This window comes from Rhinoraja longicauda, chromosome 10 (genome assembly GCF_053455715.1).
Source record: "Rhinoraja longicauda isolate Sanriku21f chromosome 10, sRhiLon1.1, whole genome shotgun sequence".
In the NCBI taxonomy this organism is placed as follows: Eukaryota; Metazoa; Chordata; class Chondrichthyes; order Rajiformes; family Arhynchobatidae; genus Rhinoraja; species Rhinoraja longicauda.
This window is the reverse complement of record NC_135962.1, coordinates 51,994,455-52,022,263: the sequence shown is the minus strand read 5'-3', so window position 1 is coordinate 52,022,263 and position 27,809 is coordinate 51,994,455. Positions and strand designations below refer to the sequence as shown.

General features: G+C 46.7%; 1 protein-coding gene across 1 annotated transcript in view; it reads right to left on the bottom strand.

Annotated features, from left to right (window-relative positions):
• Positions 1-1,126: 1,126 nt before the first annotated feature.
• fbln5 (fibulin 5) overlaps positions 1,127-27,809 on the bottom strand; it is an 80,773-nt gene continuing 54,090 nt past the window's right edge. The window contains exons 6-11 of the mRNA XM_078407220.1: positions 25,693-25,809; positions 22,535-22,654; positions 11,869-11,991; positions 7,251-7,377; positions 4,706-4,901; positions 1,127-2,701 (exon numbers count right to left, since the gene is read on the bottom strand). Coding sequence (XP_078263346.1) covers positions 2,540-2,701; positions 4,706-4,901; positions 7,251-7,377; positions 11,869-11,991; positions 22,535-22,654; positions 25,693-25,809 — 845 coding nt within the window. The 3' untranslated portion in view covers positions 1,127-2,539. The remainder of the gene's footprint in view (positions 2,702-4,705; positions 4,902-7,250; positions 7,378-11,868; positions 11,992-22,534; positions 22,655-25,692; positions 25,810-27,809) is intronic.

The window sequence follows — 27,809 nt, the reverse complement described above, 5'->3', positions numbered from 1 at the left end:
CTGCTTCTACTATTCCTTCAGTGAACCTAATGCAGATTAGAATTACAAGAAAATGCGCACGGACTTCTTCAAGCTGCAGCATCTTTAATAATGTGTGGGCCTTGTTAAAATGCTCACAATGATCTTAGTACGGTACATTATACCGGCAAGCTTATAAAACTATGATTTTTCTACGAGCACATTGGCGACACGGAGGCACAGCGGTAGAGTTGCTGCCTCACAGCGCCAGACACCCGGGTTCGATCCTGACTACGGGTGCTGTCTGTACGGAGTTTGTACGTTCTCCCCGTGACTGCCTCAGTTTTCTCCTTGTGCTCCAGTTACCTCCCACATTCCAAAGACGTGCAGGTTTGTAGGTTAATTGGCTTCTGGTGTGCAGGATAGAACTAGTATATGGTTGATCGTTGTTTGGCATGGACTTGGTGGGCCGATGGGCCTAGTTTCCTCACTGTATCTCTAAACTAAACTCAACCTCTATAGCTTCAGGTTTTGGAGCACTGGTGATGGACTTTACATTTTCCTTCACTCCCTTAGAACACAAAGGTTTTCTCCGGGTGCTCCGGTTTCCTCCAAAGATGTGCAGGTTTGTAGGTTAATTGGCTTCTGTAAATTGTCCCTAGTATGGAGGATAGAACTAGCACCTGGGATCTTTGCTGGCCGGCATGGACTCGGTGGACCGTCGAACATCTCTAAACTGAACTAAACTGAATAAAACAAAGCCCGCAATTTATCAAGACACCCTTCAATTTGAGAATGCGTCTAAAAGGCCTGTCCCACTTAGGCGATTTTAAGGCGACTGCCGGCGACTAGGCTGTCGCCGACAGTTCGCCGGGGTGTCGCGGGCATGATCGTGAGGAGTCTTCCAAAGATCGTAGTGAATCTCGGCGCGTCGCCGAGAAATCAAACGGTTTGAAATCTCTCGGAGACAGCTGGCTTGACGCCAGGCATCGCAGCTTATTGCGGTCGCTGTCGCCTGCTGTCCCCAGGTTTGATAGGTTCTCTTAAGATACATTTAGAAGCACATTATATTAAAATAAGTAAAGTCATTTCGAAATACCATAAAATGCTTGTGTTTAACCAATTTATTTACCGTCAGGACATTTGACAGGTAGATTGGAGGTGACAGTTTGACGGTCAGGTAAGCGTGGGAATTTTCGCGATGTTTTTGGCCTCAGCCATTACATTTAAAGTGGGCTCCAAACCCAGATATGCAACCTAGAAACCAGATATACATCTCTCTTACATTTTCAAAGAATGCCCACACACTTTTCACAAAAATCCACTGAACCACTTTTTAAATTATTTTTTTAATACAGCTATTAGTAAACTGGAAGTAAATCCTGTTTATTCCTTGTTACAGGGAAGCTTGGTTTTAAAGTAACCCATACAAGGTGTTATAGTTCAAAACTCTCAAGTACTTACCGACTTGTCAGTGATATCAGTGAGAATTAGGACGCCGGAGAAGCATTGACAGCGTGGGAATTTTCGCAATGTATCAGAAGACGCCGTAATCTCGACCTGACTCGGCATTGTCGTGGTCATTGTCGTCGGGTAAAAGAAAGGTTCGGCGATCTGCTATGACTTTGACAGTCGCCGGCAGTCGCCAAAAAGATCGCCTAAGTGGGACAGGCCTTTAAGGATTGAGCGTGGAGATGGGAGTGGGGACGATTGCAGAGTGTTTTGCCGACACGGATAATCTCACCAATGATAGGAAATTATTTTTCTGTTCTTCTCAGTCCAAAGCCTTGGACTAAAACCTTTGAAAGCACATCCTGGCCTTGTAGCCTTAACCACAAACAAGGACAAGAGTGACGATGTTGCGAGATCGTTGTTCTCTGCCACTGAGTTGCATCTCCGTTCTTTCATTGCTTCCAGGTCAAAACCTTGGAATTACCTTACTCATCGCATGGAGGTTGTTCTTTTTACTTTCATAGAAACATAGCAACAGAGAAAATAGGTGCAGGAGTAGGCCATTTGGCCCCTTTGAGCCAGCAACGCCCTTCAACATGATCATGGCTGATCATCCAAAATCAGTACCCCGTTCCTGCTTTCTCCCCCTATCCCTTGATTCCGTTAGCCCCAAGAGCTACATCTAACTCTCTCTTGAACACATCAGGACCACAGGAGTTGCAGCGAGGACAAACTAACTATCTAACGAGTGATGGACAGAAATAATGTGGCCTTAACAGTGCCAGCTATATCACAAAACTCCAATATATATATATTAAAAAATTGCCCTTGACAATTGATTCTCCCTTGCCTTTCATACTCTGTTATTCTCCTTGATGGACTAACGAGGGCTAGGAACGTCACAACGCCTTCCTGAATATACCGCAGCACAAAGGCCTTGTATCTCTTATTCATGGGCAGTTTTACAATATCTCTGACCCAGCTGGAAGAAAATAGAAAGCAGACAGAATTAAGAATCTACACAGTCGCAATATATTATCGAAAGCACCTCTCTCCCTTAGCAACATCAGTGAAACATTCGCTCCGTAAAACGGACATCATTTGGAGAGCCCTGGGAGGCCTAAGGGCTTTAAAACGAGTGCTCCGATATAAACATAGTCAGTCTGATCACCGAGCTCCCTCGAAAGTTGATGACGGTGTTGACAGTGACCATTTCCAGATCCAACACGAGGTCTCTAGGCCCTTGAATCGGGCGGGTCATCACCACGGTGGCACTGACCGGCCCAGTTTGCTGCGAAGAAAGGCAAAAGAAACACAAACTTATTAACAATATCAATAAACACCCTAACATTGCGCAGAAATTAAATCACAACTGCTGGCCCAGGGAGCAGTAAAATCCACCTGGATGGAGTTTAAATGGAAGCAGAGAGTGGAGGAGGAGATGAGGCTAAAACTGTGGGGGCTAAAACTGTGGGGCTAAAACAGGCCCTTCGGCCCACCGAGTCCGTGCTGGAATCAGAATAAATTGATAATTATTCACATGGTCAAGTTTGAAAGTAGACAATAGACAATAGGTGCAGGAGGAGGCCATTCGGCCCATCGAGCCAGCACCGCCATTCACCGTGATCATGGCTGATCATGCACAATCAGTACCCAGTTCCTGCCTTCTCCCCATATCTCCTGACTCCGCTATCATTAAGAGCTCTATCCAGCTCTCTCTTGAAAGCATCCAGAGAATCGGCCTCCACTGCCTTCTGAGGCAGAGAATTCTACAGCTCACAACGTTCTTCCTCATCTCCGTTCTAAATGGCCTACCCCTTATTCTTAAACTGTGGCCCCTGGTTCGGGACTCCCCCAACATCGGGAACATGTTTCCTGCCTCTAGTGTGTCCAATCCCTTAATAATCTTATATGTTTCAACAAGATCCCCTCTCATCCTTCTAAATTCCAGAATGTACAATTCCAGTCGCTCCAGTCTTTCAACGTACGACAGTCCCGCCATTCCGGGAACTAACCTCGTGAACCTACGCTGCACTCCCTCAATAGCAAGAATGTCCTTCCTCAAGTTTGGAGACCAAAACTGCACACAGGAGACCAAAACTGCACACAGTCGGGTCACCAAATTTTATTGGCTATATCTCCAAAGTTTTGTGACACTTCCAAGTAAACCTAATGAACCATCCTTTTCTACCAGCTCCCATTATAAGCTGTAGTTATTTCCTCTCTAGGTTGCCCCACAGCTGTGGCCAGTTATTGAGACGGATTCTGAGACGCCCCCAGGCAGTGCTAGAAGGCTGGCGTCATTGGTTGGAAAAGTGCAAGGTGTATGCGGACCCAGCAAACAGTAAAATCCCTCTGGATGAAGTTTAAATGGACCATAAAATGGTGGGGGATATATTCTTGTGCAGAGGCTGGGTTAAACTGAAGAGAGACACAAAAAGCTGGGGAAACTCTGCAGATCAGGCAGCATCTCTGGAGAAAAGGAACAGGTGACGTTTCGGGTTGAGAGATCTGAAGAAGGGTCCCGACCCGAAACGCCACCTCTTCCTTCTCTCCAGAGATGCTGCCTGACCCGTTGAGTTACTGCAGCTTTTTGAGTCTATCTTCGAGAGTGTATTCTTGTTGCTTTTGAAGAAGCTGATATTACCCGTGGCTTTAGGAACACAGAGAAATGATGGTGAAAAGAATGCTGATGACCAGGAGGTCAAGGAGGGGGAGGGGATAGTGAAAGGCAGCTGTCCAACTAGGCACACTAGAGAGTCACATAAACTGCCTTTGAAAAGCTGGAAGAAGAAAGGTAATAAAGTCAGTGTAAAATATACGTGTTGCCAAATTGGAGGAGAGTTGAGCTAATTGCAATTGTTTCATAAATTTGTTACTCAGCCAAACGTTCCCAGTCCCATGCTAGATAAGGTGATGTTTTTTTTGCGACATCGGGCTTTAGACCTTAGAGATACAGCGCAGAAACAGGCCCTTCGTCCCACCGACCCCGCGCCAACCAGTGATCACCCCGCACACTAGCACTGTCCCACACACGAGGGACAACTTCCAATTTACAGAAGCCATTTAGCCTACAAACTTGCACGTCTTTGGAGCTTGGGAGGAAACCGGAGCTCCCAGAGAAAACCCACGCGGTCACTTGGAGAACATGCAATCTCCCTACAGACAGCACCCGCAGTCAGGATCGAACCTGGGGTCCCTGGCGCGGTAAGGCAGCAACTCGGCCGCTGGGCCACTGCGCCGACCCTATTTTCTATATCATTCCTAAGGGCAGCTGTAGAATCCAAGACCTTACCCTCATGTAGAACTCTCTGCCTTCGTTCCCGGACTTGATCTGGAAGATGTAGTAGGCTCCAGGGTAGCGGGCAGTGGCTTGCATCTGGAAGATGTCTGAGGGTACACTCCTTCCTGACACAATGTCCATGTATTTGTAAAGGATGGTGAACGGCTGATCTGAACAACCAGGATTATCTGCATGGCACATGCAGCGACTGCAACGTGGAGGGAAAACAACCGTCACTGGGTTCCACAATGAATTCATGCAGTCATAGAGTGATACAGTGTTGAAACAGGCCCTTCGGCCCAACTTGCCCACACCAGCCAACATGTCCCAACTACACCAGTCCCACCTGACCGCGTTTAGCCCATATCTCTCCAAACCCTGTCCTATCCGTGTACCTGTCTAACTAACTGAGTCTTAAACGTTGCGTTAGTCCCTGCCTCAACTACCTCCTCCGGCAGCTCGTTCCACACACCCACCACCCTTTGTGTGAAAAAGTTACCCCTCCGATTCCTATTAAATCTTTTCCCCTTCACCTTAAACCTTCGTCCTCTGGTCCTCGATTCCCCTACTCTGGGCAAGACACTCTATCCATCTACCCGATCTATTCCTCTCATGATTTTAGACAACTCTGTAAGATCACTCCTCATTAAAGTATAAGAAAATAACTGCAGATGCTGGTACAAATCGAAGGTATTTATTCACAAAATGCTGGAGTAACTCAGCAGGTCAGGCAGCATCTCGGGAGAGAAGGAATGGGTGACGTTTCGGGTCGAGACCCTTCTATCACTAGAGAAGTCTACGTTTATTTGACTCGCTCTAAGAATATCAGCATTTTCCTAATAGTTGACCAGTCCATGGAAATGCCCCTCCTTGCAAGTTCCAACCCCCACCCTGTGATGACTTGAAGGAATATCAATGTCCCTTTGTTGTCGTTGGGACAGAATCCTGGAATTCCCATTCCAACCGTAGCTCTAATGTGTGGGGGCACATTCACCAGACAGATTTCAGAGATCCAAAAAGCTTCCCAACCAAATTCTTGAGGGCAATTAAGTCCATAAGTTATAGGAGCAGAATTAGGCCATTCGGCCCATCAAGTCTACTCCACCATTCAATCATGGCTGATCTATCATTCCCTCTCAACCCCATTTTCATGCCTTCTCCACATAACCCCTGACAATTAAGGAAGGATATTAGATGTTGGCCTTAGTTTAGTTTATTGCCACATGTAGCGAGGTACAGTGAAAAGCTTTTTGTTGCGGGCTAGCCAGTCGGCGGAAACACTATACATGGCTACAATTGAGCCATCCACAGTGTACAGATACAGGAGAATGGGAATAACGTTTAGTGCAAGATGAAGTCCAGTAAAGATAGTCTGAGGGTCTCCAATGAGGTAGATGTTGGCTCAGGACTGCTCTCTGGTTGATGGAAGGACCAGTGACTTTTCCACCATGTGTTCAAATTAAAATAATTTAATATCTGGAAAGATAGACAGCTGACAGTGTAAACGAGGGACAGTCCTTTAAGCTTCAAGGTGAAAGGGACAACTTTAAAGGAAATCTATTTTTTAACCCAGAGAGTGGTGAGAGATTGGAGCTGCCATGTGTGATGGTGGAGGCAGATGTAATAGTGCCACTTTTGGATCGGCACATGGATGTGCAGGGAATGGAGGGTTATGGATTATGTGTAGGCACAGACCAGTGATTTCCACCTTCTCCATCAGATGGTCACAGAGACACCATGACACGTGAGCCTCAAGTCACGGCGCCCCTTTGCCATGCAAGCCCACGAGCTGCTCTGTACAACGCCGGTCGACACTTCCAAGGCCGCCTGGGTCAAGACGAGATGGAGAGACCAGTGGAAGTCAGCGGAACCATCTAGGCCACACCGCTACATCGGTGAACCCATGGACGTCCCTGGCCAGGACCTGCCCCCGAGAGCAGTGGATAACCCTCAATCGCTTGAGGATAGGCGTCGGACGCTATGGAGTAGCGATGAAGAGGTGGGGTCTCGTGGACAGTGCCTTCTGTGAGTGTGGGGACTCAACACAGACAGTGGAGCACACAGTCACCAGTTGCCCCAAATACCGGCCACCGAATGGTGAACGAGGTCTGATTGACCTGGACGATGACACGTTGGCCTGGCTCGTCTCAACGGAGCTGCACAAAGGGACATTGATATTCCTTCAAGTCATCACAGAGTGGGGTTGGAACTTGCAAGGAGGGGCATTTCCATGGACTGGTCTAAAAGACATACGACAGAGGAAGAAAAAGGTTATGTATAGGCAGATAAGAGTTGGTCTTGGCATCATGTCTGGCACAGATATTGCGTGCCAAAGGGCTTGCCCCTCTGCTCTACTGTTCTATGTTCTAATTCCATGATGCGCTGGATGGACAATGCCCTATCTGGCTGTTTGGAAAGAAACCATTCAAAGGCATTATATAATGTGCAGGAAACACCAGAAAACATCATATTCAACCTTGCTGTTTTTTTAATGGGTTAGTGTTTCATTTCAGCTGACACACTAGTTGTGCATGCTTTTGTCCACCAGAGGTCTTACTTTTCATTCAGTTGGATGTAAGGATCCTGACATTGCACCGGGTCCAGACATTTGTACGTCCCTGGGACATTGATGCAGATCTGTTCTTCCGTACATGTGTTGTTACCCGTTTCGCACTCATCGATATCTAAGGAACAGAAAACATCTCAAATGTTATCCACACGCCGTGCTCTGTAGAACACGCCCCAGTAGATGCATAAACTTATGCGCGGCACAGTGGCGCAATGGAAGAACCGCTGCCTGATAGTGCCAAAGTTGGGTTTGATCCTGACTACCCGTGCTGTCTGTACGGAGCTTGTACGTTCTCCCTGAAACCGCGAGGGTTTCCTCCGGGTGCTCCGGTTTCCTCCCACACTCCAAAGATGTACACAGGTTTGTAGGTTAATTGGCTTCAGTAAAATTGTAAATTGGCTCTAGTATAGGATAGTGCTAGTGTGTCAGTCTGAAGAAGGGTCTCGACCCGAAACGTCACCCATTCCTTCTCTCCTGAGATGCTGCCTGACCCGCTGAGTTACTCCAGCATTTTGTGAATAAATACCTAGTGTGCAGGGTGATCGCTGGTCGGAGCGGACTCAGTGTGCCGATGGGCCTGTTTCCACGCTGTATCTCTAAAGTCTAAAGTAAAGTTTCCTGCTTCAATCATGGCCGTGGGTTTGTTGGAGACGCTCTGTGGAGACCACCTGACACGTGACGGAAGCCTCCTTCAGTTTGAACTTCAGCTACAGACAGACACAAAATGCTGCAGCAACTCAGCGGCTCAGGCAGCATCTCTGGGGAAAAGGAATAGGTGACGTTTCGGGTCGAGACCCTTCTTCAGGCGGCTTATATAGTTGACCGGCACGGTGGCACAGCGGTAGAGTTGCTGCCTTACAGCGAATGCAGCGCCGGAGACTCAGGTTCGATCCTGACAACAGGCTCCGTCTGTATGGAGTTTGTACGTTCTCCCCGTGACCTGCGTGGGTTTTCTCCGAGATCTTCGGTTTCCTCCCACACACCAAAGACGTACAGGTTAGTAGGTTAATTGGCTGGGCAAATGTAAAAAATTGTCCCTAGTGTGTGTAGGATAGTGTTAATGTGCGGGGATCGCTGGGCGGCGCGGACCCGGTGGGCCGAAGGGCCTGTTTCCGCGCTGTATCTCTAAATCTAAATCTAAATCTAAAGAATAGCTTCACGACAGCTATTTCTCTGTTAACTCCACGTTGCTGCTGTCACCTGTCTCCGTGGAGAAACTCCAACCAGAAACTCCTCCTGCAGATGTTGCTGAGATCCAAAGATTCCCGTCAACTACTTTAAGCAATTTATTGCCCTGTCCGAGTGAGTTGTGTGAATCACTGCAACTAACTCAGATGGAAAGATGTCTGCGGCCCATTCAAACGGACAAAGAAAGGTTTCTTTGTCTATCTACGTAGAGGGGAGAATGCCCGGCTTAAAGAAAGGAAGGAAAGGTTTCTTCCCTTCCTTTAAGCTGGGCATTCTCCCTTCTAACTAGATGTTCTTTCCATACGTTAAGCTGTCGCTCTAGTTTCCGAGTGTTTCCCCGCGTGCAAAGATTGTCCAGCTCATCAACTCTGGTTGTGGACAACTCTAAGGCCTGATAGAATTTAGCCCCTGTCTGGAGACGCAAGAGACTGCAGATGCTGGAGTCTGGAGCAGAACACACAGGGTCGCACGGTGGCGCAGCGGTAGAGTTGCTGCCTTACAGCGCTTGCAGCGCCAAAGACCCGGGTTCGATCCCGACTAAGGTACTGTCTGTACGTAGTTTGTATGTTCTCCCCGACTTTCCTCCCACACTCCAAAGACATACAGGTTTGTAGGTTAATTGTCTTGGGCTTGGATACTTGGTATAAGTGTAACTTGTCCCCAGTATTAATGGGGATAGTGTTAACGTGTGTGGATTGCTGGTCGGTGCGGACTCGGTGGGCCGAAGGGCCTGTTTCCGCGCTGTATCTCTAAACTGAACTAAACATGTTTCCCTGCTTTAAATCCTGTTTCCCATAACAGCTGCTCTCTGCTCTCCTGCATGTCATATTCCTTGCCCTCTTGCCATGTATTTCTTTGATCTCGAACGCCCACATCTTGTAGCCAACAATTTCAGATCTGTCAAGTGCGTGTTGTGTCGAGTATTTGTCCATGCAGATGTATCCAGAATTTGCCTCTTACCAGCCACACCATGCACCTCTTGAAGAAGGGTCTGAAGGAGGGTCTCAACCCGAATTGTCACCTATTCCTCTTCGCCAGAGATGCTGCCTGACCCGCTGAGTTACTCCAGCATTGTGCGTCCCTCTTCCGCTTACGTTGGTCCATCTGGTGATTCTCTGCATTCCGTCCAAAGTCAATATAACCTTCTCCCAAAAATTATTATGACCATCCAAAAAGACCCAAAGTGCTGGAGTAACTCAGCGGGTCAGGCAGCATCTCTGGAGAACGTGGATGGGTGACATTTCAGGTCGGAACCCTTCTTCAGAGTCTGAAAGCATGGATAAATAATGCTTTGGGTCTTCGAACTCTGGGCAGGTGTGGTCAACAGATTTGATTACCGGTGATGCAGCACGTAAAAAAATATTGTGTTCAATTTGAGTCATCGTGCTACAGAGAAGATGTCGTTAAGCTGGGAGGAACGCAGAGAAGATTTATGAGGATGTTGCCAGGGGGCCTGAGCTACAGGGAGTGGTTGAGCAGGCTAGGACATCATTCCTTGGAGCGCAGGAGGCTGAGCGGTGATCTTACAGAGGTGTATAAGATCATGAGGGGAATAGAGAGGGTGAATGCACAGTTTTTTTTTTTTACCCCGAGTAAGGGAATCAAGAAACAGAAGACATAGGTTTAAGGTGAGAGAGGTGAAAGATTGAAAAACAACCTGATAACAACTTGTCCCTAAATACCACCAAGACCAAGGCTCTGCCTGACTCTATGACGCTACAATGAGATACTGCCTCCTCACCTGCACAACAAGCCACAGTTCAAAGGCATTCAGGGTTGGGCAATGTCTCAGCTATTCCTGTCGTGGCTATTGTCAGGGACAACGGTACCATTTGCATAGATGAAAATAACTGCGAGCAAGTGTTTTGTGCCTGGAATTTACCCTGACCTGTTTTTTTTTCTGGAGATTCCTCTTCTCTCTGTTGGGACCCAGGCCTAGAGGCCGTGATGTTTCAAGAATTGCACTGCGGTTGCAAGACAGCAAGTTAAGCCCCAGGGAAGCAATAAATCATCAAACAGTCACAGAGTCATGGAGTGATGCATAAGAGTGTGGAAACAGGCCCTTTGGCCCAACTTGCCCACGCCGGCCAACAATGTCCCCGGCTACACTAGTCCCACCTGCCCGCGTTTGGTCCGCATCCCTCCAAACCCGTCCTATCCATGTGTCTGTCTAACTGTTTCTTAAGCGTTGGGATAGTCCCTGCCTCCTCTGGAAACAGGCCATTGTTAGCTGTGGTGTGCTAGGAGAGGACGAGTACAGACAATGAGAGTCAACAAGATGACTTTGAAGCTGGTAAGACTTGAGTGGGGGAGGGATGGAGAGAGAGGGTTACTTGGAGTTAGAGAGATCAATATTCATACCGCTGGGTTGTGATTACTAGCTGCGATCTAGCATCGGGTGAAACAGTTTGGAAGGAATGACAAAAAAATGCAGGACTATCACTGCCAGTCAGGCAGCATCTCTGGAGACAATGGATAGGTGACGTTTCGGGTTGGGGGGCCTTCTTCAGTCTGGTTGCAGAGGGGGAGGAACTGAAAGCAGGCCAAAGTGGGACCAGCAAAGGATGACATCAGGCAGGGCGGTTCCAATAGACCGACTGTTGGCTTGGGATGGCGTGATCTCAAGAGGAATGCATCGTTTCGAAGTTTGTGGAACTGGTTACCCGACTTTGGAAGTTTGGAAGGAATGGTTAATTGAGAAATTTCGGTGAATTTGGCAATGATTTCACTTGAGGCAGCTCGTATTTTAAGGCCTCTAAATTCCACATTTGCTCCTTTGCTTTTTGGAAAAATTTTCACTGAGTCAACCCTGTTGTTAAATACTTGCTGGTGTATGTTATTTATCAACTGGTAAGGGTATAATGAGAACACATGGTTGGCCCATGTGACTGCCCTACGTCATAGAGTCATACAGCATGGAAACAGACCCTTTGGCCCAACTTGCCCACACCGGCCAACATGCCCCATCTTCACTAGTCACCCCTGCCTGCATTTGGCCCATATCCCTCTCAACCTGTCCTATCCATGTACCTGTCTAAATGTTTCTTAAACGTTGCCATAGTACCTGCAAAGGTAGTGAGATACTACCAGAGAAAACGGCAGAGAACCAGGTTCAACCGTGACTACGGGTGCTGTCTCCATGGAGTTTGGAAGTTCTCCTCATGTCCTGCATGGGATTTCTCCGGGATTTCCAGTTTCCACCCGCACTCCAAAGACTTACAGGTTTGTAGGTTAATTGGCTTGGTGTAATTGTAAACTGTTCCCCGTGTGTATAGGATAGTGTTAGTGTGCGGGGATTGCTGGTCGGCGCGGACTCGGTAAGCCAAAGGGCCTGTTTCAATGCAGTATCTCCAAACTAAACTCAACTCAACACACAACTTGACCAAGTATTTGCGAGTCATATTGACTGCCCTTTTACCTTGACAGCTCCTGTTGTCGCTGTACATGGTGTAGCCCTCTGGACAGATGCAATAGTAATCGCCCGGCTCATTCACACACTGGTGTTGGCAGAGGAACTCCGAGAAGCTGCATTCATTGATATCTAGAAATGAGAGTAAATATCTGAGTCAGAAACTGAGAACCACACACTGATTTGTTGCACGCTCCAGACTTATTTCATATTTTAATTTTCATATTTCAGATACAGCGCGGAAACAGGCCTTTTCGGCCCACCAAGTCCACACCGCCCAGCGATCCCCGCACACTAACACTATCCTACACCCACTAGGGACAATTTTTACATTTACCCAGTCAATTAACCTACATACCTGTATGTCTTTGGAGTGTGGGAGAAAACCGAAGATCTCGGAGAAAACCCACGCAGGTCACGGGGAGAACGTACAAACTCCTTACAGACGACGCCCGTAGTCAGGATCGAACCTGAGTCTCCGGCGCTGCATTCGCTGTAAAGCAGCAACTCTACCGCTGCGCTACCGTGCCGTAGGTGAGTAATTCTCATGATTACTGAGATACATGAGTAACTCAGTAATCATGAGTTACTGATTGTGGATGATCAGCCATGATCACAATGAATGGCGGTGCTGGCTCGAAGGGCCAAATGGCCTCCTCCTGCTCCTATTTTCTATATTTCTATATTCGGCCCTTCGCGCCAGCACCGTCATTCAATATGATCATGGCTGATCATCCACAATCAGTACTCCGTTCCTGGATTTCCCCATGTCCTTTGATTCCGATTAGCCCTAAGAGCTATATCTAACTCTCTCTTGAATACATTCAGTGAATTGGCCTCCACTGCCTTCTGTGGCAGAGAATTCCACAGATTCACAACTCTCTGGGTGAATTTTTTTTTCCTCATCTCAGTCCCAAATGGCCTGAATTTCCTGCTTAACGACTTACTCCCTGTAGCAGGATCACTAAAATTGAACACGATACTTTTTACGTGCTGCATCACCAATAACCAAATCTGTTGTCCACACCTGCTCTGCCCCATATGCCACTCATATTTGCTTTCTCACATGCCGACCATTACAATAGACAATAGACAATAGGTGCAGGAGGAGGCCATTCGGCCTTTCGAGCCAGCACCACAATTCAATGTGATCATGGCTGATCATTCTCAATCAGTACCCCGTTCCTGCCTTCTCCCCATACCCCCTGACTCCGCTATCCTTAAGAGCTCTATCAAGCTCTCTCTTGAATGCATTCAGAGAACTTCTGTTCAAAGGGCAATTAGGGATGGGCAGTGATTGCAAACTTTAGCTGTGACGTCTACGTCCGATGAATGAATAAATAAAAACCTCCTCAAATTACTTTAAAGAGTTTATGTGAAACTGAACAGTTTATAATATTAATAGAGCGTTCTGTACAACTTATTACAAGTTCCTCAATTTACAAGATATTACAACTTAATAGAAATCCAAATTATCTGTGTTTAAATTTCATAATTAATCTTTAATCAAACTATTTTAAATCTGACTTTTTTGCAGTTTATCTTGCACTAAATGTTAGTCCCTTTAACCTGTATCTGTACACTGTGGGCGGTTGATAGTAATCATGTATAGTCTTTAAACTGACTGGATAACACGCAACTAAAAAGCTGTTCACTGTATCTTGGTACACGTGACAATAAACTAAACAAAGAACTAAACATTGTTTTCTAGCCTAAAAGTATTTCTTTTATTTTTAATGCAAGGATAGCTGCAACTTATTTAATCCCCTCAATAAGCTCAAAGGGGTAGAATATCCATCTGTGTAGGAAAGAACTGCGGATGCTGGTTTAAATCGAAGGTAGACTCAAAATGCTGGAGTAACTCAGCGGGACAGGCAGCATCTCTGGAGAGAAGGAATGAGTGACATTTCGGGTCTAGACCCTTCTTCACCAGACTGAAGAAGGGTCTTGACCCGAAACGTCACCCATTCCTTCTCTCCAGATATGCTGCCTGTCCCGCTGAGTTACTCCAGCATTCTGTGTCTACTTGAGAATATCCATCTGATTGAAATCATGGAAAATCTTGTAAAATGTCAACGGTAAACTATACACAGCCAACAGTGGCACGGTGGCGCAGTGGTAGAGCTGCTGCCTTACAGTGCTAGAGACCCTGGTTCGATCCTGACTACAGGCGTTTGTCTGAATGGAGTTTGTACGTTCTCCCCGTGACCTGTGTGGGTTTTCTCTGAGATCTTCGGTTTCCTCCCACACTCCAAAAACGTACAGGTTTGTAGATTAATTGGCTTGGTGTAAATGTAAAATAGTCCCCAGTGTGTGTAGGGTAGTGTCAATGTGTGGGGATCGCTGGTCGGTGTGGATTTGATGGGCCGAAGGGCATGTTTCCACGCTGTATCTCTAAACTAAAGTAAACTGCAGAGAATGTTTTACGATTAGACAGAGCTCTAGGGGCTAGTGGAATCAAGGGATATGGGGAGAAGGCAGGCACGGGTTACTGATTGTGGATGATCAGCCATGATCACAATGAATGGCGGTGCTGGCTCGAAGGGCCGAGTGGCCTCCTCCTGCACCTATTTTCTATGTTTCTAAGTTACCAATAGTTTTGAACTAAGCAGTGAAAACCATACAGAGGAATTTACACTGTAAAAAATTTGAAAGGCGAGATAATTTTAAGGAAGGGTGGGTTGTAACCGTAACTACATTATAGCAACAAATGCGGTCGATGAAAGTCCCAACTGAGCTATCAAGTCCTGCATCCACAAAAACAGGCTAGTTTCGAAGATGAGCACAGTTGTAGAGGGACCACAAGAGGGCGCTAATTTGTAGTTTAACTTCAATGTTAATGGAGACACATGGATGATTGTGCCAAATATTATTCATTTTCATTTCTTTTTAATTGATTTGGAAAGGTTTGGAGGGATATGGGCCAAATGCGGGCAAAAGGGCTGAGCTTAGATCGGTCATCTCGGACGGCATGGTTGGCCTCTTTCGTTGCAGTGTGATTATGAGTCTAAGATTATTTTCTATTCGTTTAATGGGAACATTTTCAGGGAAATAATGCTGTTATGTTTGTTTCCATTTGCTCTCAGATTCGTGTCTTTTTAACCTTATCTTGCAAAATTCTACAGAGTGCTGGAGTAACTCAGTGAGTCAGGCAGCATCTCTGGAGAAAAGGAATAGGTGACGTTTTGGTTCGAGACCCTTCTTCGGACCCGAACCGTCACCTATTCCTTCTCTCCAGAGATGCTGCCTGTCCCGCTGAGTTACTCCAGCATTTTGTGTCGATCTTTGCTGTAAACCAGCATCTGCAGATCCATCCTAGACTGTAAAAATGCACATTTGAGAGTGAAAGTACATAGCAGAACAAACTATGAGCAAGGTATTTATTCACAAAAATATCTCAGCAGGTCAGGCAGCATCTCAGGAGAGAAGGAATGGGTGACGTTTTAGGTCGAGACCCTTCTTCAGAGTCTGAAGAAGGGTCTCGACCCGAAACGTCACCCATTCCTTCTCTCCTGAGATGCTGCCTGACCTTCTGAGTTACTCCAGCATTTTGTGAATAAATACCTTCGATTTGTACCAGCATCTGCAGTTATTTTCTTAGACTATGAGCAAGACTCATCTGAGTTGCTGCATACATGACAAGTATTTTGCTTTGCTTAAATGGCAAGTATTCGTGAGGAAACAATGAGCCCACATTACATTCACTGATTAACCTAAGATTATTAATGACTGATCTGCTCTCCTGAGCAGAGTAACTCCTCCGCTGGGCGCATTATGTGCAGTTCTGGTCACTAAGCTATAGGAAGCTATGTCCTAAAGCTGGAAAGGGTGCAGAGAAGATACACAAGGATGTTGCCAGGACTTGAGGGCCTGAACTATAGGGAGAGGTTGAGCTGGCTAGGATTTTATTCCTTGAAGCACAGGAGGCTGAAGGATGATCTTATAGAGGTGTATACCATCAGTCTGAAGAAGGGTCTCGACCCGAAACGTCACCCATTCCTTCTCTCCAGAGATGCTGCCTGACCTGCTGAGTTACTCCAGCATTTTGCAATACCTTCGATTTGTACCAGCATCTGCAGTTATTTTCCTACACAAGATCATGAGGGGAATAGATAGGGTGAATGCACAGAGTTTTTTTTTTAACCAAGAGTAGGGGAATCAAGAACCAGAAGACATAGGTTTAAGGTGAAGGGAAAAAGATTTAATAAGAATCTGAGGGGCAATTTGGGTGGTGGGTATATGGAACGAGCTGCCAGAGGAGGTAGTTAGGACATGTACTGTTACAAGATTTGGACAGGTACACAGATAACCAAGGATTAGTGGGGAAAAGGCCGAATGTGGACAGGTGGGACTAAGGTAGATAGGGGGGCATCTTGGTCGACATGGGCAAGTTGGGCTTGCTTCATGCTCTTTGACACCATGTCACCAATCACCGAAGGGATTGATCCTGACAATAGACAATAGACAATAGGTGCAGGAGGAGGCCATTCGGCCCTTCGAGCCAGCACCGCCATTCAACGTGATCATGGCTGATCATTCTCAATCAGTACCCCGTTCCTGCCTTCTCCCCATACCCCCTGACTCCGCTATCCTTAAGAGCTCTATCTAGCTCTCTCTCGAATGCATTCAGAGAATTGGCCTCCACTGCCTTCTGAGGCAGAGAATTCCACAGATTCACAACTCTCTGACTGAAAAGGTTTTTCCTCGTCTCAGTTCTAAATGGACCTCAGGTGATGTCTGTGTGGAGTTTGTACTTTCTCCCTGTGAGTTTTCTCTGGGTGCTCCGGTTTCCTCCCATATCCCAACGATGTGCAGGTTTGCAGGTGAATTGGCCTCTGTGTAGATTAGTGTGATGGTGTCACTCATGTTATGTGTCATGCTTTTGTAGTCACGCCCCTTTAGCTTTTGAGTGTCCACTGCTTGCGAGATTCGGGTTAGTGTAAGTGGAACGTGCAGGCGTGAGGTCGTGCTTGCTATGTAGTTAATAAAGTCTTTGGATCATTATCCAGGTGTAAGGCTTCTGTTATTATACGGTCAGCACAACACTATAAATAGCCTCCATGTGTGTCGGGTTTGGATAAGAAAGTGGGATAACATAGAACTCGTGTACAGGTGGACTCAGTGGGCTGACGGTCCTGTTTCCACTTTGTTCCTCTTAACTAAACTAAACCTCGTTGAAACAAATCAGTTCATCCAAAATAAAACAGGCAACTTAAATAGTAAAGATGAGGAAGTGCCTTAAAAGGTCTCACTTGTCAACTGAGAACGAACCATTTGGGGAAACATTATGATACATTTGGGAAAATATCAGGCAACCACCCGGTTACAATAAAATCTGGTGAAGTTATTGCATCCTATAGAGAAGAAAATGAGCACATAGATAAATTTAGAAACTAAATTTGACACCAATATAGTTTAGCTTCGCTTGGAGACACAGCATGGAAACAGGCCCTTCGGCCCACCCAGTCCATGCCGACCATCAATCACCCATTTACGTTATCCCACTTTCTCATCCACTCCCTACACACTAGGGGGTAATTTCCTGAAACCTGAGGAGGAAACCAGAGCATCTGGAGGAAACCCACACTGTCACAGGGAGAATGGGCAATCTTCACACAGACGGCATCTGTGGTCGGGATCGAACCCGGGTTCTCTGCCAGCTGTGCCACAGTGCTGCCCCCTACAGCAAGCATGTGAATATAAAATGAACTACACTTAAATAAGTACCTGGTCAATTAATAAAATTTTAAAGTTTTAATTTAAGATGTTAAATTAAAGATGTAGGAAAAGGTACAGAGAAGATTTACAAGGATGTTGCTAGGACTCGAGGGTCTGAGCTACAGGGAGAGATTGGGTAGGCTGGGACTCTATTCCTTGGAGCACAGGAGGTTGAGGGGTGAACTTATAGAGGTGTATAAAATCATGAGAGGAATATAAGAAAATAACTGCAGATGCTGGTACAAATCAAAGGTATTTATTCACAAAGTGCTGGAGTAACTCAGCAGGTCGGGCAGCTGAGATGCTGCCCGACCTCCTGAGTTACTCCAGCACTTTGTGAATAAATACCATGAGAGGAATATATTGGGTAGACAGACGCACAGCCTCTCTTGCCCAGAGTAAGGGAATTGAGAACCGGATGACATAGGTTTAAGATGAAGGGGAGAATAGGGATCAGAGGGATCGATACGCAAAGGGTGGTGGGTGCATGGAACGAGCTACCAGAGGTGGTATTTGAGGCAGGGACTATCACAATATTTAAGAAACAATTAGGTACATGGAAAGAAGAACAAGAAGTCTGAAGAAGGGTCTTGACCCGAAACGTCACCCATTCCTTCTCTCCAGAGGTGCTGCCTGTCCCGCTGAGTTCAGCATTTTGTGTCTATCTTAGGTGCTTAGAAAGGACAGGTTGAGAGGGATATGGGCCAAATGTAGGCAGGTGCGACTAGTATTGATGGGACATGTTGGTTGGCGTGGGCAAGTTGGGCCGAAGGGCCTATTTCCATGCTGTTTGGCTCTTTAATGTAAAGTATTATATTAATTATGCTCGCTGTGATTACTACTATTTTCACTCGGAGAGTTGTAAATCTGTGGAATTCTCTGCCAGAGAAGGCAGTGGAGGCCAATTCACTGGATGTTTTCAAGAGAGAGTTAGATTTAGCTCTAAGGACTAAAGGAATCAAGGGATATGGGGAAAAAGCAGGAACGGGGCACTGATTTCAGATGAACAGCCATGATCGTATTGAAATGATGGTGCTGGCTCATAGGGACAAATGGCCTACTCCTGCACCTTTTTTTCCTATGTCAATGTCTGTGCCTACTAAGTGAACATCCATTTTAATGTTTGTTTGTTTCTGGTTTTTATATGCCGAACTTTTTAAAATTGTTTATTATGGTGTTTACAGAAGTACTGTGTTTACGTGTCTGTTGTGCTGCTGTAAGTAAGAATTTCATTGTGCCGTTTCGGGGCGTTTGACAATAAAACACTCTTGACTCTTGAAATACAAACTCTAGTTCGCAACATTTTTTTTTAAGCAAACTTGCATTTCCAGTGTTGGCAACCAGTTTTGTCATGTTGCCTCAGTTAGATCACAGCTGCAGAATATAGTTCAGGAGCTCTTGCATTGGAAAGAAATTCTACAGGGATTATGTCATGCTAGCTAATATTTTACTTGGAAGTCAAGGTAGTTCCATTGTACCAAGATATTTATCAATGATCGCATCGTTTTTTTTTACTGATGGATGATTAATTTATCGTTACGTTTGTATTAAGCACAATCAAGTTTAAAGACTTCGACACAATGCTACTGTTGGGTTTTGTAATAAATGCTCAAGATTCTGACAGCTAAAGGTCATTGTGGCCTTCTGTCGGGTTCACACCATTTAATACAATACAATACAATGCAATATATCTTTATTGTCATTGTACAGAGGTACGCCGAGATTGGGAATGCGCCTCCCATATGATGCAATAAATTAATTAGCTAGTCAGTATAAATTTAGACAACCCAGTGAAACAAAATTAGAAACAGTTTTAAAACAGAATAAAGTTCAAGTAGATCTGTGCCGGTTCGCCTTGCGATGTGATATCCGGCTCAGCAGGACCGGTTCATAGCAGCTATGGCCCTGGGGATGAAGCTGTTCCTGAGTCTGGAGGTGCGGGCGTAGAAGGCCTTGTAGCGTCTGCCCGATGGTAGAATTTCGAACAGACTATTGCAGGGGTGTGAGGAGTCTTTGTGGATGCTGGTGGCTTTTCTGAGGCATCGTGTGGTGTAGATGCCCTCCAAGGCTGGTAGCTGTGTTCCGATAGTCTTCTGAGCTCTATGGACTACCCGTGCAGCTGAGATACCACACAGGGATGCCATGTGTTAGGATGCTCTCTATGGTGCAGCGGTAGAAGGTCGTCAGCGGCTGTTGGGGCAGACCAGACTTTTTCCAGTGTTCTCAGGTAGAACAGTCGTTGCTGTGCCTTCTTGACCAGCGCAGCGGTGTTAGTGGACCATGTGAGATCCTCCAAAATGTGAGTGCCCAGAAACATGAAGCTGGACACTCTCTCCACACTGTCCCCATTGATAAAGATCGGAGCGTATTCCCCATTGTGTGATCTACGGAAGTTGATGATCAGCTCCTTGGTCTTGGAGGTGGATCATTGCTGGATGAAATGTCAGTAGACTATTTCTGTACACTTGCTAATCGGGGATGTGCTTAGGTATAGCACTACTCTACTGGACTGTTTGTAAGACAAGAATTTTACTGTGGGTTTGCACTTTGCAAATGTGAGAATAAAAGCACCTTTGAACCATTTACTTGAAAGCGTTGTCATGGATACAATAGCCTCTTCTCCTCCCCCCCCCCCCCCCCCCATCCCAAGCACCTCCTGCATTGCTGAACAAAAAGTTTACATTTATCTAACACAGTTCCCATTGAAGATGCCCCAGAGTCTTTTACCCAGAGTAGGGGAATCGTGGACCAGAGGACGTAGGTTCAAGGTGAAAGGGAAAAGATTTAATAGGAATCCGAGGGGTAACTTTTTTACACAGAGGGTGGTGGGTGTATGGAACGAGCTGCCAGAGGAGGTAGTTGAGGCCGGGACTATCCCATCGTTTAAGAAACAGTTGGATAGGTACATGGATAGGACAGGTTTGTAGGGTTATGGACCAAGCGCAGGCAAGCGGGACTAGGGTAGCTGGGATATTGTTGGCCGGTGTGAGCGATTTGGGCCAAAGGGCCTGTTTCCACACTGTATCAATCTATGACTCTAAGATAACTACAGTCACCAACGGTTTGAAACAATCCCTTTAAAGAGTCAACGTCCTGCTGAATCTTCTCTGCATTCTCTCCAGTGCGATCACATCTTCCCTGTAATGTGGTGACCGGAACTGCAAGCAGTACTCCAGCGAAGGTTAGACCCATGTTTTATAAAGTTGGAGCCCAGGATCTATTGGGAGTAATCAATGCTCCAAATGACATCCATCTTTCCATGCAAGTCTTCTTGCCTCCAGTCACCGGCGTACAGCATGGAAACATGCTATCCAGCCCCTGTGTCCATGCAGACCCATGCATGTTAATCCCATCTTTCAGCTCTTGGCATGTGGTCTTCTAGACCTAGATCATTCAAATATCCATCTGACACCTTGAAACTCTGCGTCCACCACCATCTCAGGCACTTTCCAGACGCCCACCACTCTCTGGGTGGAAAAGGTCCTTCTCAGATCTTCTCTAAATCTATGTCAAACTGTGTCAAACTGCACAATCCCTCCCCCTTCTGTCATGGGGTAGACTGACTCCCCTCCTCACTCCCCCCCTCCCCAAATCTTTGCACATCCCCAATCCTTTCCACTCGTCACTTTAATTTCATGTTTCATGTATCTTGTGTTTAATGACGTGTAGGAAAGTAACTGCAGATGCTGGTACAAATCGAAGGTATCACAAAATGCTGGAGTAACTCAGCAGGTCAGGCAGCATCTAGGAGAGAGGGAATGGGTGACGTTTCAGACTGAAGAAGGGTCTCGACCCGAAACGTCACCCATTCCCTCTCTCCTAGATGCTGCCTGACCTGCTGAGTTACTCCAGCATTTTGTGATACCTTGTGTTTTATGACTGTTGGCAGATCAATTTTTCTCCTGGGATAAATAAAGTTCTATCGTATCGTATTGAATTGTATCGTATGTCCTCTAGTTTTGTCTATCTGTGATATGGTGAAACATTTCTTGCAGTTTAGCTGCATATCCATAGAGGTATATATCATGTTATATACCTCAATCATGTCTCCTCTTAAGCTCCCCCCACTCCAAACGAGAATAGACCCAGCTTCTCCAGTCTCGCCTCATAACGAAACTGCTCCATCTCAATGGACATCTTGTTGAGCCTTCTCTACACTCTCCCCAGCACCATCACATCCTTCCTATCAGGTGGTGCAAGCAGTACCCCAGCTGAGGTTTGACCAATATTCCATGAATTCGGCAAGTGCACTGACAGACATAAGCTTCTTCAAACTCACCCGGCCGGCTTTTGGTTCCCTGGCGGTGGAGCTTCACGGACGTGCCACAGAAATAGTCTTGGGATAGTTGCCAGTGACATCTCTAACTCTCGTTGACCGGCCACGAAGCAACAGTGGCAGCATGATGATACAATGCTTCATACAATACTCATTGTCTTGAAATTCAGGTGAAACATTTGTTCATAAGTTCTAGGAGCAGAATACTCCGCCATTCAATCATAGCTGATCTATCTTTCCCATCTCAACCCCATTCTCCTGCCTTTTCCCCCATAACCCCCTGCCACCTGTACTAATCAAGAATCTGCCAACCTCCACCTTAAAAATATCCATTGACTTGGCCTCCACAGCCACCTGTGGCAATGAATTCCACAGATTCACCACCCTCTGACTAAATAAATTCCCCCCCCCATCTCCTTTCTAAAGGTATGTCCTTTTATTCTGAGGCTGCGGCCTCTGATCCTAGACTCTCCCACTAATAGAAACATCCTCTCCACTTCCACTCTATCCAAGCCTTTCACTATACGGTAAGTTTCAACGAGGTCCCCCCTCATCCTTCTAAACTCCAGCGAGTACAAGCCCAGTGGCTTAAAACACTCATCATTTGACAGAGATGTGAAGAGTGTCGGTGAAACAAAGCCAGCTTTCAAAAGAATTAAAGCATGTCGTTCCATTTCTTACCAGCGCAGCTCATTCCCTCCGAGTTTAATTCGTATCCAGTATCACAGCGACATAGGAATGAACCATAGGTGTTGATGCATTGCTGACCACAAGGATTCTCTCCAGCACACTCGTCCACATCTACAACAGGAAAGTAGAGGATTGAATGAGGATCAGTCTCAGTGCATCTGGTCACCTATTTTATTATCATCTACAAGATGTCTTTTATCCCCTTCAACCTCTTAGGGAAAAGTACGCTTCAGGTGACGGCAAAGATTCAAAAGTATATGTACCAATTCAGAAGAGAACATGGGCAGCACGGTGGCACAGCGGTAGAGTTGCTGCCTTACAGTACCAGAGGCCCGGGTTCGATCCTGTTTGTATGGAGTTTGTACGTTCTCCCCGTGACCGTGTGGGTTTTCGTGTGGGCTGCTTCGGTTTGCTCCCACACTTCAAAGTCGTACAGTCTTGGAGGTTAAAGTCGTACAGTCTTCAGTAGAATTGTAAATTGTCCCTAGTGTGTAGGATCGTGCTAGTGTGTGGGAATCGCAGGTCGGTAGGCCAAAGGGCCTGTTTCCGTGCTGTATCAATAAAATCTCTAAAACGTGGAAGCCATAATATGTAACCTGCATCATATGCAAGTAAGACTTCAAAAATTGTGTTCACTGAAAGGTAAGCAAAATATGCATGAAGGGCAATAATACAGATGACTGTACCAAGACACTGTCCTGTTCAAAGCACCGGAGCAGGTTGACAAGTGAAATCATAGAATAAAAGAGTAAAGTTGCTATTGAGGGCGTGCAGCGTAGGTTTACTAGGTTAATTCCCGGAATGGCGGGACAATCATATGTTGAAAGACTGGAGCGCCTAGGCTTGTATTCACTGGAATTTAGAAGGATGAGAGGAGATCTTATCGGAACGTATAAGATTATTAAGGGGTTGGACACGTCAGAGGCAGGAAACATGTTCCCAATGTTGGGGGAGTCCAGAACAAGGGGCCACAGTTTAAGAATAAGGGGTAGGCCATTTAGAACTGAGATGAGGAAAAACCTTTTCAGTCAGAGAGTTGTGAATCTGTGGAATTCTCTGCCTCAGAAGGCAGTGGAGGCCAATTCTCTGAATGCATTCAAGAGAGAGCTAGATAGAGCTCTTAAGGATAGGGGAGTCAGGGAGTCAGGGGGTATGGGCAGGAACGGGGTATTGATTGAGAATGATCAGCCATGATCACATTGAATGGCGGTGCTGGCACGAAGGGCCGAATGGCCTCCTCCTGCACCTATTGTCTATTGTAAAGTTTGAAGCAGATTAAAGCATTCACATTCCATTGATGCCTGTGGAGTCTTGCTCACAGGTCACCACGTTCCCTATATTGCAACGTCAGCCACTCTTGTGGACTAGCAACTTGCGTTTATGTCTTTTCTTCCTATGTACTTTACCGCCTGTAGAGTTCTTGGGGAAGTTGTGAAAGACACAGAATAAGCGGCAAATCTGGTTTTATCTAAATACTAAAACTCTCGTTAGTTTGTTTGTTTGTTCCTGAACTACAGCCAAAACGGTACGCGATAGCGCAACAATTTTAGACCCACCTTACTCACCGTCGTCCCTTTGGTGCTAATGGAAGAAGTTTCATTGAAATCGGTGTTACATTTTTAAAGTTATTCACATTTTAAAGTTTAAATCTATCTCCTAGGGAGGGAGGGTGGAGGGAGGGGGAGGGAGGGAGGGGTTGGAGGGAGGAGGGGAGGGAGGGAGGGAGGGAGGGAGGGAGGGAGGGAGGGAGGGAGGGAGGGAGGGAGGAGGGATAAGGGCGGTTGAGGGGGATGGAGTGGGGGGAAGGGAAAAGGGGAGGGGAGGAGGGGGAAGAAGGGGAGGGGAATGGAGAGGGGGAGGGGGGTTGGAGAGGGGGGTGGAGGGGAGGGTGGAGGGAGGGGGGTTAGAGAGGGGGGGTGGAGGGAGGGGAGGGAGGGAGGCGGGGAGGAGGGAGGGGGAGGAGGGAGGGGGGTTGGAGAGGGGGGTGGAGGGGAGGGTGGAGGGAGGGGGGTTGGAGAGGGGGGTGGAGGGGAGGGTGGAGGGAGGGGGGTTGGAGAGGGGGTGGAGGGAGGGGAGGGAGGGAGGCGGGGGTGGAGGGAGGAGGGAGGGGGGAGGAGGGAGGGGGAGGAGGGAGGAGAGAGTGCTGCACCAATGCAGGAGATGTTTGGGCCCAACGGGTCCACTTGGTCCAGTTTTTACTAAAAGAACAAATATATCATGCAGTTGCAGTATTCAGAACCCTATCCTAATCTGCCATATATCCCACATGGGGGGAAAAAACCTGTCGAATAACGGTGTTTGGGTTGGATAGATTTGAATTAGGATAAATTGATAGGCTGAATTATTGGATGAGCCTCAGTCCCAACTGTTTATAAGTTCATGTTCACGTGACGGGAGCCATTCTACTGCTGTGCCACCGTGCTGCCCTATCTGTGAATTCAAATGATTACTAAAGCTAAGGTAGACACAAAACGCTGGAGTAACTCGGTGGGACAGGCAGCATCTCTGGAGAAAAGGAATGGGTGACGTTTCGGGTTGAGACCCTTCCTCAGGTAACTCAGCGGGACAGGCAGCATCTCTGGAGAGAAGGAATGGGTGACGTTTCGGGTTGAGACCCTTCCTCAGGTAACCCAGTGGGTCAGGCAGCATCTCTGGAGAGAAGGAATGAGTGACGTTTCGGGTCGAGACCCTGCTTCAGACATTATTATATGACAAAGTTAACAACAAATTAAACAGCAAAAGGGTCTCAACCCGAAACGTCACCCCTTCCTTCTCTTCTGAGATGCTGCCTGTCCCGCTGAGTTACTCCCAGCTTTTTGCGCCCATCTTCGGTTTAAACCAGCATCTGCAGTTCCTTCCTACACATGTATAAGAAAATAACTGCAGATGCTGGTACAAATCGATTTATTCACAAAATGCTGGAGTAACTCAGCAGGTCAGGCAGCATCTCGGGAGAGAAGGAATGGGTGACGTTGCGGGTCGAGGCCCGAAACGTCACCCATTCCTTCTCTCCCGAGATGCTGCCTGACCTGCTGAGTTACTCCAGCATTTTGTGAATAAATCCTTCCTACACATGATTACTAAAACTAATGTGTGACTCTCTCGATGGGTTTTACCACTTGAGGGGACTGACATTGAAATCTCCCTACCTTGGCATGATCTCCCATCAGCATTCAGGAGAAACCCAGAATTGCACTGGCAGGAATAGGAGCCGGCAATGTTAGCGCACAGTTGCTGGCAGTATCCATGGCGACACTCATCGATGTCTGAAGAGGAAAGCAGAGTTAATTGTGGTTCAGGAAGCAATGCGTGTCCATGCTGAGAACATGAAATAATCAATAATTCGCTTCACTTTTAATCCAAAGACTCCAAAGACGTGCAGGTTTGTAGGTTAATTGGCTGGGCAAATGTGTGTAAAAAAAATTGTCCCTAGTGGGTGTAGGAGAGTGTTAGTGTGCGGGGATCGCTGGGCGGCGCGGACCCGGTGGGCCGAAGGGCCTGTTTCTGCGCTGCATCTCTAAATCTAAAATCTAAAAAATCTAAATCAAACAGCATAGAAGTAAGTTGTAGTTGTGTGTCCTGTTGCTTTTTTTTTTAGCATGGCTGTATGGTAATTCGAATTTCACTGTACCTTAATTGGTATATGTGACAATAAACTGACTTTGAAACCTTGAATGTTGCAGAACACTTGGGAGGCCATTCAGCCCATCATGGAGCTTACAGCCTCCAGAAGAAAAATCCAGTCATTCTTATTCTCCGGTCTGAAGAAGGGTCTCGACCCGAAACGTCACATTTTAGTTTAGTTTAATGCAGAGACATAGCGTGGAACAGGCCCTTCGACCCACCTAGCCCGTGTCGACCAGCGATCCCCACACACTAACACTATCCTATACACACTAGGGACAATTTACAATTTTACCAAAGCCAATTAATCTACAAACCTGCACGTCTTTGGAGCGTGGGAGGAAACCGGAGCACTTGGAGAAAGCCCACGCAGGGAGAACGTACAAACTCCGTACAGACAGCACTCGTAGTCAGGATCGAACCTTGATCTCTGGCGCTGCAAAGCAGCAACTCTACCTCTGTGCCACCATGCCACCCCATGCATGTTCTCCAGAGATGCTGCCTGACCGGCTGAGTTACTCCAGCACTTTGTGGCCTTTAAAGTCTTATTCCCTCAAAGCTCTGCGAATTAATCTACCATTTGCCTCTCCAACTCCATCTGATTGGCCTCATTTCCACTGGCACCGTGAGATGAGTGGGAATTAATCATGTTTTAGTCTGCGTTATGGCACAGATTATGTTATTTTAGGATTTCTAACGGTGGAAAATGTCATTCAAGATTTAATACTACTCATTTTAATTAATCCCAATATTTACACTAAAAACAATCTGTTCAACTTTGAAGAAGGGTCATCAGTCCATGTTCTCCAGGGATGCTGCCTGACTCGCTGAGTTACTCCAGCAATTTGTGTCTTTTTCTGTACCGGGCAGCATGGTGGTGTGCCGTTAGAGCTGCTGCCTTACAGCGCCAGAGACCCCGGTTCGATCCTGACCATGGGTGCTGTCCATACGGAGTCTGTACGTTCTCCCCGTGACCTGTGTGGGCTTTCTCCGGGTGCTCTGGTTTCCTCCCACATCCCAAAGACATGCAGGCTTGTAGGTTAATTGGCTTCGGTAAAATTCTAAATTGTCCTTCGTGTGCGTAGGATAGTGTTAGTGTGTGGGGATCGCTGGTCAGCACGGACTCGGTGGGCCGAAAGGCCTGTTTCCGTGCTGTACCTCCAAAGAGCCAGAGTAGATCGGCCAGCAATGGGTCGTGCCCCGTACTTCACTGTGATCAAGGCTGGACTTGTACCACAAATCCTCTCTTGCCCAATCTCAAATCCTTTGATACCTGTAACTTTATCACTCTCAGTCTGCAATATGAAGGCGCTGTACAACCCACAGCTCAATGGGCTAGAGTTCCAAAACTACAAGGGCCTGAATGGAGAAATTATTTCACACCTCTGTCCTAACCTGCAGAGTTCTCATTCCATGATAACAATCCCTGATTCCATGTTCTCTAGCTGGGGGAAACAGTGACTCAGCTCTGACTCCCTCTTAAGTACATGCATCTATCTTTACAAGAGGGTCAAAGGGTCAGTTAGCGCAGTTGGTTAGAGTGGGGTGCTAATAATGCCAAGATCGTGGGTTCAATCCCCGTCAGGGGCAACTTTATAAAAATAGGACCGGCACGGTGGGGCAGTGGTAGAGTTGCCAGAGA